We start from the raw sequence: 14,273 nt of genomic DNA, 5'->3' as shown, positions 1-14,273 counted from the left end.
ATGTATTATTAATAGAATATTGACAGCCAACTGATGACAAAAAGGCCTGAGAAAAAAAAATTAATCTAAAAATGAGAAAATACTGCATATAACATATCTAGTAATAATAAAGTGGTCTGTAATATTATAATATTGTGGTCTTGAGATATCAAGTCTGTATTAAGAGTTACCTCCCTTGAAAGAGTGGTGGAAAGCTGCCTAAAGATGGTTGTGATAATTTTATCTTTGAATCTAAACCACCCTTGCCAACTGAGAAATTGTGAACAAAGATCTGAACCATTTAAATGGCTTAGTTTTGTAGTTGGAATATGTAGATTTTTGGAGTGAAATTCAATCTGTTAATAGTGTGCTTAATTCAACTGGAATAATTTTTTCTTGTAAAGCATTAACAGACCTTCATTTGGTCAATTCATAATATCCAAGTACTATTTTTTCTGAAATTGTTAAATCTTAAAAAGACTGCCTGCACTGTTTCAGATATAAAAATATATTTGAAAGTACCTGATCTTTGGCTGAAGCTGCTATTTGTAAACAAGTCATTTTACTCCACATTGGTGATTTCCTCTCTACTAACATCATAGATTTATCAGGATCTACTGAATGACATTCATCTAATACTTTAATTGCTAATTCTTCAAATAATCTGTAACAGAAAATATATTGACACATGATAAATACAATTAATTTGGAAATCATATTGTCATCTGTAACAGAAAACACATTGTCATCTGTAACAGAAAAAATATCACCATCTGTAACAGAAAACACAATGTTATCTGTAACAGAAAACATATCGTCATCTGTAACAGAAAACACATTATCATCTGTAACAGAAAACATATCACCATCTGTAACAGAACACACATTGTCATCTGTAACAGAAAACATATCGTCATCTGTAACAGAAAACACATTATCATCTGTAACAGAAAACATATCACCATCTGTAACAGAACACACATTGTCATCTGTAACAGAAAACATATCGTCATCTGTAACAGAAAACACATTTCATCTGTAACAGAAAACACATTGTAAGTACATAATAAATGCAATTCATTCTTCAAATAATCAGCATCAGAAAACCAATTTGTCATCAAAACATGACATAAAGTGAACTGAGTTTTTAATAGCTTAAGTTGAATTATACTTGTAGTAGAAGTAAATAAGTCAAAGACATATATACATAATAAATCAAAAGGTCTTGTAGCTTACTCTTTTCCTTGTTCAAAATTTTTTCTTAATTCATTATCATATTTGGGTAATTTTTGAAACATAACACCACACAATCTGGTAGCCACAATGGCACTGGTAATTGGTTCTTGTCCCATTTCCCAGAAAAATATGGCCATTTGAAATCTGGAAAATAATAATGAAAATAAATTCTTGCATATTTCCATCAAAGAACAGATAATATTTAGGAGACAGTTCTCTTTAAATTTTATCTTATAATCAGAAATTGTTCATGTGTCTGCAATTCTTCATACAGTATTATACACAAACTTCAAATATATGGTCCTTCGGGAGAACTCATTGATAAATACAATAAATCTAATTTGTTTAGTCAGACATGAATTGATCTGGTTGTATCTCATGATCTTGACCATTAAAATAGTTTCTTTTGGAAACACCCGATGGTACTTCTTGTTTGAGGAGTCCACTATTATATATACAACTATTGACTAAAAGTGACATAACTTATCACTATATGCTAACCTATTCATCAGAACTGACCATATAAGGAGATGTTTATAAGGACAAGTAAATTGAGCAGCACTGTCAGAATTAGGTTTGTCTTCAGTAAATAATTCACTTCCTTGATGTTTTTTGCGGTGAAATATCTGTATTTGTTTAAAGGGATCGTGTGGGTGTTTTTCAGTATATTTATCATCATCAAATTTATCCAGTAAGGCTTTTAAATATTTTCCGATATCTTTTAATGTAAATTGTTCTTTCCCGCCAGTTTCCCGTTTCAGCAGTTTAAATAGGTGGGTATTCTTAGAAATCTGCAAATAGAAATGGTCAAATTACATAATTATTCAGAAAAATAAGACATTAACGTACATCAGGCCTGTGCAACCTGTAAAATTTGTGGGAAATGCGGCATGCGAGCAGATGCTTTGTTTGCTCTTGTCACTATAGACGTGGCCCGCAGATTGTCGCTGTCTATATCAAAACCTGTTATATCTGCGCTGTAATATCAAAGTATGACGTCAAAATGAATTTACAATCAAATCGTTAACGAGGTCTGACCTGAAACAGTGATTTTACGTCAAATATGTCTGTTATTTGCAATGCACATTAAAATAAGTTATTGAATCAATGACTTGAAAAAATCGAATGTTTCTGATTGTTAATTCCATGAGTCATTGATGGTTGGTTTCATGGCCCATTTTTATGTGATCTTCAGACAACTGATTTCAACTTGTGTCCCTTCTGAATTTTGAAAATAGTGAAATAATTTTATTATAATTCAGAAAAATATGACAAAAAACATAGATGTCATAGGATTTCAATAGTGAAATAAAGAGATCATTTTGCCATTCACAAATAATGTCATTTTTACTTACCAGCTCATCTCATATTCAACATTAAAGGGGATAATGTTTATGTGATTATCTTGGAATGTTTCTTACCTTACTATATAGTTCCTCTAATCTTTTAACAACCAGATATTCTTTCATGACTACTCCTTGATTTAATAATAACTTGATAAAATCTACTTTATCTTCTAATATAGCTTTAGTCATTATTTCATCTAAACTTCCTACAATTATACATCAAAAAAATATAAAAAAAATAATTCAAGTTAAATGAAAACTATCTACAACCGTAACCGTTTTGTCAAGCCAGTCAATCAGAGCTTAAATAATTTTGCTTAAATTGTAAATTACTTGCATATGTTTTGGTTGCATTAAGGCTCCCGCACACGGAGAGAATTTGGTGTGCGCTTCTTTCTCACCACACTACTCCCCACGACGCACCATTTGTTCAACTATATCTGACATCAGTTTATCACAGGATCAATGAAAATGGCTGACTACTACAGAGCTAGTTCAAGCGATGAATGCAGTTGTTATTGTTATTATTACAACGTAGACGATCGGATATTAGAAACGCAGCGGTAATCTTGCCATAATTCAATAAATTTATCCTCAAGGATTGCTTCTGTCACTACTTCACTGGGCGCTGCCATCTTTGAATACCAATAACGCATGCACGTTGTGTTCGTCAACTGAGAAAGTCGCGCATGGTTACCCACACATCATGTGCCATCAGCCACAAGTGGTCAAAAATATCAAACACGATAGATATTTTCCACACGACCACAAGTGGCCAAATGCACACTAAAAATTACCCGCACACGAAGCTCTACTAGTCGAGCGTAATTGGCGCTGAACTATTTTCTCTCAGTGTGCGGGAGCCTTTAGTCTTAAGGTGCTCTTACACCATAGCAATTTGCGTATAGTTGTAAATAATGAGAGTGCTCATGAGTAACGTAAGCAACTCAAAACTGAGTTGTATGAGAGTTATGTTTGAAACTTATGACTGCTATTTTTATTCGCAAACAAACACAACTGGTGACCTCTATGGTGTAAGGGCATTGACAAATACAAATAACATGTATGTTTTGCAATGTTCTAGGTCAGAACAAATAAAGGCATATTTTCACAGAATCTCTCCCCCTTTAAGACAAAAAAATTTATTAATTATTGTTTCTGGTCTTTTGCTACATAAAATTTTATATTTTTTTTTACATTTTTTATCATATAATAGTATCTTGACTATCAGCCTTGAAAAAGTCATAGTGAAAATTTTGTAGAATTTTCTTACCTTTTTCCCAATTGACATCTTCCCGAAATATTTCACTTTGTGCTATATCTGCTCTATTCCATGTCAGTGCTAGATGTAGCTGCTCTAATCTGTTACCTTGATTTCTGTTTCGTTTGGCTAAAAAAAAGGCAGTTTTGAAGGCTATTACAACCACAAAACAGGATGCTTAGACCATAATTATCCAATGCTTGTAGTTCAAGCTAATTAATTTTAATGAATATTTCGTGTTTTATAATTCATCTCAAAACAAAATTGATTTCAATTCTTTTCTTTTTACCATAAGCTACTTCTTTATGTGTAGTTTTTAAACAAGTGAGCCAGAGGCAAAAATAATTCTTACCTTTTAATAAAACAGATAAAATAGCTAAATCTAAATCTTCATGTTTATTCATATGGAAAACATAGATCTAAAACATAAATATAGTCATATAGGCTATATAGTTACAGAACATTAACAAAAAATTGGGATAGATTTTTCGTTAAGGTGTTCGTACTCCATCCATGGTTTTAAACCTGTACTTCTTTATTGTATTTCTATCTACTGAACTACCTCTATTAAAGTTTTTCTACTCCTGTTTAAGACTTGAGTCATTTAACAAAATGGTGTTTTTTTGTGTAATCCATTTTCCACCCTCCAAAGGTTTATTTTATCATAAGAATTATAATGAATTTATTATAAGGAAAGATATTAACAAAGAGAGCAGTCACATGATTAATCAATTGTTGATATTAAGGTGTATCGAGATGAGTCTCAATGAAAGCACTGGCCTAGGTCATAGAGCAATAGCTTTCAAGCATTTGCACACAATGACAATGTTAAAGTAATCAACATTGTGTTGTTTAACATTTTTCAAAATGTTACAAAAATTGTTTAGAAAATATGTTTGCCATACATCGGGAGTAAAGGTTGTAACTTTGTACAAACGACAAAATTACGAAAGCACAGGCACAGGACTTATAATTTTGTAGTTCTTAAAATGTGTTTTTAAAGGGATTGTCAAGAGGTTTTCAAAATTTTCATGTGTATTGGAGACAATGATAGCTTCAATTTGCACCATTTAAATTTTCATTCTGACATCTGTTGTTCTTGCAATTCCACTAAAACTAATGCTCTTTATTATGTCACTAGAGGGGAGCTACCGAAAGCTCCTATTGATATCTATGCAATTCCCCTTTAGTGACGTCATAACATAAAACGCCTTAGTTTTAATGAAATGAAATGCAAGAACCACAGACATTGGAATGAAAATTGGAATGGTGCAAATTGATGCTATCAGTGTTCATGATACACATAAACGTTTCGAAAACCTCTTTACAATACTTTTAATAATTCAATGTTGGTAAATCGAAGTACACTTACCAGATCTTCATTATGAATACAACATTTCTCAACAATATCTAGATATCTTTGACTTTCTGATTCTTGTTTATCACTGGACTTCCAGGAGCTTCCATATGATTCCTTTATAAATAATTTTAACTTCCTTTGATACTTTTTCTTCAGAACTCTTTCATCTCTGAAAACAATTAAAGTATTAACCTGGTTAGGCCACACCAAATGGATTGATTGGTCGACGGATTCGCCACACGTAAATAATGCAAAAAAAATCACAGCTCGTCATTTTTCGTATCAAAATCCGTCGACAGAAAAATTTCATACGATCGTTTTTTTTTTTTCGTGTCAGTTCGACCGTAACAATATAATGATTAGACCTCTTAGTTGTTATAGTTCAAACGGCAAAATAGAGTCAACGACAGCGCTACCTACCATGTTATTATATGATGTTTCCTCTCACGTGGATTAACAAGTCTCCCTAAACCTAGTCTGTTGAACAAAATAGTCATGTCATCATTTTTATGATCAATTTTCCCTAAAAGATTCTAAAGCATGGACTATATATTTTTTTTATAAATACTAATAGCATTGTTACAATCACAATATCATTGCGACAAACGGTGGTCAGGTGCCAAATGTTACACAATGACTGATGGAGATGGAGATCACGGAAATTGCCGAATGGTTGACCGGCTGCATAACATATTTGAAATTCATCGAATCTGGCTATTTTAATTTAATGTTTGAGAAATTCATAAATTTATCATCTGCTTTTAAAACATCAAAATTTAAACAAACAAACAAAATTTCTGTCGTAACAAAGCAAGTAACCAAGTCGATTGAGTCTGGTAAATCGAATATGCTAAAAATTAGTTATCTCCCATATAAGTTGCACGTTCGTTTACTCACCCGAGCTTACTTGCGCCTGACCCGAGCCCGTTCTTTTACCGATTCAAATAATGTTTTTTGTTTGAGAACTCAATGTATTACGGATGATGAAAAACAAAAAAAAATTATTTAGTGGATAGTGCATATAATATGCCTAGATATTTTTTCATCTTATTTGTAACTAATGTTTCAACTGTATGTTTACAACTTCAGGCCGGACGCGAGTAAAGTCTCGAGACGAATTCCCTAAATATTATTATTGCCGCAAATTTGGAAATTTTTTTTAATTGAAAATGCCATTTTCATGTGTGATTTCCCTAAAAAATGGCTCAAGAAGACTTGTACTTAATACAGCTATTACGGCTGAGACTACTTGGCGATATCGACCTTTTTCAAAAGATTGTAAATAATTAAAAAAAGCGCTTGTATTTTGACACAAAATAATCGGCAGAACAAAAATATTTTCCATAAAATTCGCTCGCTTGCTCCATGTTTTTCAACTGAAAATCCGTAGACCAATTGTTCCATTTGGTATGACCTTATAAACAAATGTTCTCACATTATAGGGAAGAAGATTTACTGGGTGTTTCAAATTTTCATGATTTTCAATACTGCTTATGTTGTGTTTTGGGTGTTATATATTAAAATTTCTGGACTATTTAAAAACTGAAAGTACTTTCAAAACCTAGTCATATTGAAATGCATTTATTTCTAAAATTGATTGTCAAGAAGTTTTTTTTAATTTTGTATGTGTATATTGAATCAAGTTTATTATTTCCACTCACCCTTTCCATGTGACATGTTTAAAAGCATAGGCAAAAATATCGGCAGCTCTACCAGTACCAGCACAGACTACAACTGGTGTACCTTCTTCTAATGATCTCTGAGCATCTAGTATAGCATCAGTTCCACCTTCTACTACCACTAATACTACTGGTATACCTAATCCTCCAGCTGAAATACACCATTAAATATGATTTTATTTAGAAAAATAATGGCCGTCGAATAGCTCAATAAGTAATGAGAGTTGGATGGTTGTGTGCTAGGCAAGAGCATGTTGTGGGTTTTTCTGATGCCACAGCCAGTGCTTACCAGCCAGAGGTTGTTTGAAACCTGGCAACAGTACTGTTGTGTGATAAATCAATATTAAAAAGATACACTTACAATGTTTGTCCTTTGACACCTGCATTTCAAATTTGGCTCTAAAATCAGCCACACCACCATATCTGTTTCTATAGCCATCATCAACAAATATGAAATGAGTGTGGTCAGGATTTAATGGTACAGGTCTACCATGAAGAATAACATTAGATGGTCGATAGGAGGCATTGAAACTTCCCTACAAACAATTACAGATACATCAGTCAAAGGGATTGTAAAGAGGTTTACTTAATTTTTTATGTGTATTGGGGAAACTGATAGCTTCAATTTGCACCATTCCAATTTTCTGTGGTTCTTGCAATTCCACTTAAACTAAGTGGTTGATGGCATCTCCAGAGGGGAGCTACCGGAGGCTACTATGCAGTTCCCCTCTAGTAACGTCAATCCACAAAGGCATACCAGACAGACACGCAGATATACAGAAGAACGGGAAAGATGGCAATAATCAGTCACGTGTATTAAAGTAGCTGTACCTGTGTATCCTCGCTCTCTAAAACATGTCTTCCACGAATATAGCCCCAGGGTGCAATACCAATACACCTTATTAGATGAGTCATTCTGTCATCATCCCAGAGGAAAGTTTGACCTTCGTGAACTGCCTGTCCTACAGCTTTCATGACACCCATATTAAAACCTGATGTTATTAACCATGCTGAGGTAGTTTTAGCAGCCTGTAATAATAGAGACATTGTGTCTAAGTCAGTCTAAGCAAAAATATCTCATTGGCAGTTTCAACCTTCATCAGCCTAATCAGATGCAGATAAATTGTTAATCATTGTTAGACATTTAGGACGTACAGATTAAAGGCCATAGTTCGCCATGTTTGGAGGAGGGGGGGGGGGCCTTGAATATAGAAAAGAATTGCGTAATTCCATCAAATATATCTAAAACTAGAAATTTCATTTTTCATTTCTATATATATCTTTTCTATATATCACAGAGTCTCTAGAAAAGATGTGTCGTCAGTTTAACTTTAACTCAAATGGAGATAATAATGGATACACATGAATTTGAAGACTCCAATTTTCGACTTGAGCTGTGAACACTATTACTGATTCGCTTAGCTAAAAACTTCCCTTTTCTAAGACTAAGGTACGATTGGGTTAACGGATGCTGAATCTGTCCTTTAATATGATATTTAACCAATTTTTAATTAATCAAGATGATATAACAAAAACAATGCTAAACTTACTTTTATTAAACCAGTGGAAAATGTATCTCTCATTCTGCCATCCAGTCGAAAGTTTTTGGCTCCACCTACTACAGATATGACTAGATTAGGTGGTTTGGGATCCATGATTCTCCAATGATCTCTCATCATATCTAGAACTTTAATTACACTATCATCATCACTGATTCTAACATACTGTAATTATATAATGAATACTTTTAAGCATGTAGGGCCTATAGATCTATCTTCTCAAATAATAAAACATTCTGCAAGCTTGAAATATTTCTTTAATCTGGTTGAAAGATCACATCCAAATAAACCACTCTGGCACGCGGCAGTGGCTCAACTACGATAGGGACTGGTTGAACCAAGTCCACGGGCCCCTACGCCCCAAAGATCCCCCACCCCTAAAAAAATACAGGAGAGCATTGGATGATGCAGAAGTGTAAGCATACATTAGCTTTTCTAGCAACAGTAGTTAAGGAAGTGGATACAAACAAATTATAAATCTTACCTTTGCTGGCTTCTGACCTCCTATTTGTTCTACTTCAAAACTTATTTTGCCATAACTGGCTGTTGTTGATATTTGTAAATCCTCTTCAGGAGTCCAAGGAATATCTTGAGGTATATCGTTTTTTGCTGGAGAGTATTCCTTATTTACAATTGATTTCAGTTCTACAATTACAGATTGTGTGTAGAAGATCATCATATTTAGCACAGATTAAAATAATCAAGTCATTTAAAAGGATATAGTTAAAAAAAAAATTTCCACGCAATTCAATTTCAATTGTCAGTATCACTTTTCAAAATAGAAATCTTGTACTTGGTTGTTCATAATTTGAGAAACAAATTTAAGAGCAGACGTGATGTCAGTTTGCAGGCTGTTTTTACACTCTCATATACTGATTGTGACAATAGCTGTCTTCAAAACATATTCTAGAGAACACCTGTTTCTGACATCTGAACTTCTTGCATTTGGGAAGTTCTAAATCATTTTGCCAACTGATGAAAAGTTATCATTTGCATTGGGAATATTCAATCTGTAATGCATTCCTTTTAAATTTAATGTATCAGAGGTAATTGTATTTATTTCCAGGATTAACTTGTCAATCACTATACATAACTCAACACCAATTTTCATGAGAATAACAAATCCAGATTTCACAGAGGTCAGATGGTTGATTTATACTTCTTTCCAAGTATTTTGAGCTGTCTATATCAAAAGCTAATGATCCTATAACTAACCTTCAGGCACTACAAAAGAAGCTGAGATGGGAGTTTGTTTGTCATATTTATCAGTTTTGATAGCAGCATGGAAACGTAATATTTCACCACAATGACATCTGAAAAGAAAGCATATGAACAAATGACCTTAAAGGGATAAATGAGCCAATTTTTTGACCTATCATACCTTGGTCTCTGGAATAGCTAGTGTTGACAGCTCACCCTTGAAATTCTATGCCTTCAAATCCATGTCCGTCTAGAATTATCAGATATTTTTTAAAGAATTATGCCATTTTTGTACATTTCCATTAAAGACTATTTACAAAGTATTCAAGACTCAAATCAATACCCTATGATAGCTTGCCAGGCAAGGTAATATACGCCCACTGGCAGCTTTGATTTTGAATAAAAATATTTAGCAGTACAGTAACAATCACCAGTATGAAATATTCAACCTTCAGTCATACACTTCTTTTGAACTCTTTAGGGCGATACTGAATAATATTGATCAATTTTTAGCTCGTGAAAACTCAAAGGCAAATATTCAATCTTCAGTGCAGGACTAAATAATGAAACCAAGTTTTGTCAAAATCCAGTAAGAGTCATGCCTTTTAGTGTTTAAGAGCTAAATTTGAAAGCGTTTTCCAGAACAAAGGGCAATAACTCATACTAAATATTTTTCAATTCTTCTGATTTTCAATAGGTTTCATCCTTGGGTGATTACGAACATTCACATCAAGTTTCATCAACATCTGTCAACAATTGTGCCTTCTAGGGTGATTACGAGCTAAAAATTGAACGCATTTCCAATAGCAAGGGCAATAACTCATACTAAATATTTTCCAATTTTTCTGTTTTTCAATACGGTTTATCCATTGGTGATAACCAACACTCATGCCAAGTTTTGTCAATATCCGTCAAGAATTGTGCCCTCTGGAGTGTTTACGAGCTCAAAATCAAGGGGTGTTCATAAATAGATTATTGATGCTATACCATAGACTATTAAATACAAAATGAAAATATACAATTTTCATCACAAAGCTATTGACTTACTTGAGATCTCTAACTTTATTGACTTTTTGGTTTAGTTTAGGTACAAACTTCATACATTCCTTTTGATGAAAATTTTCACGCACAAAGGATCTAAGCAACTCAATCTAAAATAGCAATCAGAAATGAAATGAATGGTGTTTTCTGCACCTAATTGGGCTAAAAAAAAAAAAAAGAAGGGCCATGCCATGCAATGTGCAATGAGGGAAATTTTGCCAAGAGAGCACCATTAGCTTACTCCTTTTTGATTTCCAACTGTCGAGGGAATTTTAACATGGATAACCTGTATCACATGGCTTATTGTCCCACCGAATGACTAGATGGTTTTTTTTTTTATGTCAGCCCAATCTACATCACTGACAGGGGGTAACCAGGTTGTTGAAAAATCTGATGGTATTAACAATAATAATAATAATCACTGAAATCTGAACCTATGCTGGGATTGAACCCTGGACATTTAGATTAGAGAAGAAGGTCAAATTCACTAGGGCTTCCAAATATCAATCAGAGAGAGCTATAGGTCTGTTTTTACATGTAAATGAAATGAAATATATTTCTAGGTACTTCTTTGATGCTCCTGATGGCAACACCTTGCAGTGTGCAAAGAGGGAGATGGAGGCAGCCTATCTGCTGTAGCATACTCATTTTCAACTTCAAACTATCAAGAGATCTTCCAACATTGTTAATAATAAGTCAAGTCTCAATGACAATCAACCTTGGCAATGAATGAAAATCTTTGTAAAGTTTATGTTAAGCATTTTTCAATATATTTTTACCTTATTTTTAGGTGATGATTCAATTTTTTCTTTTGGATATCTTCTGAAACCAGCTTTCTTTCGCATTTCAGACCATTTGGCATCTTCGAGAGTTGTGGATCTTAGTCGACTTGGTTCTGGTTCTGGCTCAGAGTACAACATTCGAGACATACCAGGACCACCATAACTGATGGCAGATATACTCATTTCATCAGCAGGATGGACTCTTGACCCACTCATAGCCATTATTGGGCTTCTGTGTTGACTCTCCATCATCTGGTGTCAAATTTCAACTTCCCTTAAAAGTTAATTTGTGTAAGAGCTTAAATATGTACGAAAGCGTATTAGGGCCATTCATTTTTTTTTTTTTTTTTTTAATTTTCAAGTTAGTATGTTGAATTTTCAAGTTAGATCTACTCAGAAGGCTTACTCTTACTGTGATCTCTGAATTACATTTTGCAATTACTTTTTTTAATGACTGATTTGAAATGTCAACTCTCAAATTGTAGGCCTATTATTAGGCCTATTGTCTGAAGAGGCCTAGAGTCGAGTGACTTGCCAAATGGAATAGCAATACATACAGCAACACTAACAACAGGGAACATATTATTTTCAGGTTAAATTTCAACGGAATTGTGAAATGACACTGACAGAAAATTTGAGAATTCAGATTGCACGTACATAAACGATTTAAAATATTTTACCACGGTGAAATCATAAAATTCTACAGAATCAGGCCATGGTGCAATATCCACGTTTACCTATCACTTAACAATATTTACGCTGCCATGGCAAGTTCTAACTTATTTGTTTATATTTAGCACCGAAAGGATTTATGAAAAACTTATAACTATAAGTATCATAATTTCGGCGTAAAATGATAAAAGTTTTTCTTCCTTTTCATGAATTCTTTTGAAACTAAAAATTCATAGATAAATGTCATTGAAAATATCTAGATCCAATTAATAATCAAAGTAATTGTTCTTTCTCATTTACGAACGCCATTTCGAGCCTCCGAGCACCTGTATGTAGTCGCGATTGTCAAACAACATTAATACGGCATAATACATGAAAAACTAGTCTAAATCTACTTCCGCTTTCACTTTATAAATGTAAACAATGAATATAAAAGTACACTTTTAAATTGATTGATTTAAGAAAAAATAATTAGGATAAAGCAATTAACTATGCTTTTGACATCATGATTTCAAGAAAAAGGAAAAACTCTTTTTCTATAGAAATGAACAATAATAGTAAAGATATGGTAAGATAATGCCGGTAGCCAAAAGTCATTCCAATTTCCATTCAAAAGCCTCTTTAGTCTTTGCCAAGTGTGGTAAAGCGTAAAATAAGCTGAAAGCAGTAAAGTGGTTTTATTAATGTACAGTATGTTGATCTACAATATTGTGTTCAGTCAACATGTCGGCAAAGTTCCATTCAATTATTATTGCCCATTTAAAATGTTGTATAGGCAAAATTGAGTGGTGCACACTGGTAATGTAACCACAGAAAACTGCCAATGCCATTGCCCCCAGTATACCAGTATTGAGTATTTTGAGAAAAAAAATGTAGTAAAAGTAAAACATTGTTTTATTTCAGAAAAGAATATGTAAAGAGATTGATAAAGAGTTAAACATTGAGCATTATGATCTGAACTTAGTAAGTAGCACCCGATACATTCTACATATCCTACACTGGCCATGTATTCTCGAAACAATCTTAGCACTAGGATGTCCAAGGTTGTTATCTTCTAACATTGATTTTAGGACATCCCAGCGTTAAGATGGTTCCGAGAAGATGTGGCCAGGAGTTTCAATTTTAAGTCTTTTGGTATGAACTATCATTTGCAGACAATGGTTTTTTATGAAACTGCCATCAATTTCATTTCATTGTAGAATAACTGGATGCATGATTTTATGCTGAAAAGTGATACAGGTGGATGAGGTTCCTGGTTTTGAAATTACATATTAGATTTATCTATAAATGACAGTTTGGTTTATGCTAGTAAAAGTTTTAAATATTTCATTTTGCTTTTGTTTTGCAGAATAACAATACAGATGATGTAGAAATGACACCAATAATCTTAAAACCTGAACATGTTGATCTCATGTCATCTCAAACATATCTTAACCAATCTACCTCCTGTCCACAATGTCAGGCTGGATTATCTGTAAGTTTACTCTTTTATATATGTATGTTTTGTGGACAAAGCATTATGAACTTTACAGACAGCTCTGTGGTTGTCAGACAGTTATAAATATTACATGACATCTTTATGTTGGGGTTGTTCAAAGTATAATTTTGTATAGGGCAATGAATTTTAACCAATCAAAATTGTCCATCTTCAAGCTTCATACTCATATATATTTTTCAAAAGATTTGCCTCATGCTGTGTTGAAGATTGTAGTTGACCTTAGTCTCAGGAAACAGGATAATTTTCACAGCTCAAAATTTTACCTCTCAAGTCCATGTGTGTCCAGAATAATAAAAAGAAAGTTAAAAAGACGACTCATCTTTTCTGGAGACTCTGCACAGAAAAAACATAAAGAGAAATAGAAACTTAAATTCTTACTATTTTCACTTTTTTTGGAGACCCAACTTATCCTTCGAAAGTGTCAAACATGTCCCTTTAATTGTCATTTGATGTTATATTTTGCACATCAGGACTATTCAAACCATAAATAGTCCAATATTTTCACTCTTTCGATTCATAAATAGTAGAGTGTTTCCAGTTCTGTTTATAATATATTTTATTTTATTTTCAGGGACATTTTAACCATATTCAACAACCAAGTGGAAATACTTAGTAAATATTGTGGAATTTTGTTTAATTAAACTGTTCACTGCCAGACAC

General features: G+C 33.2%; 2 protein-coding genes across 2 annotated transcripts; both read right to left on the bottom strand.

The window, feature by feature from the left end:
• Nucleotides 1-450: 450 nt before the first annotated feature.
• LOTGIDRAFT_122744 (hypothetical protein) lies at nucleotides 451-1,400 on the bottom strand (the record flags this gene model as incomplete). The annotated part of the gene is made up of 2 exons (XM_009060241.1): nucleotides 451-643; nucleotides 1,216-1,400. The coding sequence occupies 2 exons, from the start codon at nucleotides 1,398-1,400 to the stop codon at nucleotides 451-453; spliced, it is 378 nt and encodes a 125-aa protein (XP_009058489.1).
• A 282-nt stretch (nucleotides 1,401-1,682) lies between these two features.
• LOTGIDRAFT_163721 (hypothetical protein) lies at nucleotides 1,683-11,665 on the bottom strand (the record flags this gene model as incomplete). Its single annotated transcript, XM_009060240.1, has 14 exons — nucleotides 1,683-2,006; nucleotides 2,637-2,767; nucleotides 3,835-3,951; nucleotides 4,175-4,241; nucleotides 5,195-5,282; nucleotides 5,603-5,659; nucleotides 6,844-7,012; nucleotides 7,223-7,397; nucleotides 7,693-7,890; nucleotides 8,412-8,585; nucleotides 8,905-9,065; nucleotides 9,636-9,733; nucleotides 10,668-10,771; nucleotides 11,441-11,665. 14 exons carry the CDS (start codon nucleotides 11,663-11,665, stop codon nucleotides 1,683-1,685), a joined length of 2,088 nt encoding a protein of 695 aa, XP_009058488.1.
• Between the last annotated feature and the right edge of the window lie 2,608 nt (nucleotides 11,666-14,273).

The sequence above is a fragment of the Lottia gigantea genome (assembly GCF_000327385.1).
Source record: "Lottia gigantea unplaced genomic scaffold LOTGIsca_41, whole genome shotgun sequence".
Lineage (NCBI taxonomy): Eukaryota > Metazoa > Mollusca > Gastropoda > Lottiidae > Lottia > Lottia gigantea.
Note: the sequence above shows the minus strand (reverse complement) of the source record. Positions and strands in the feature narration are given on the sequence as shown.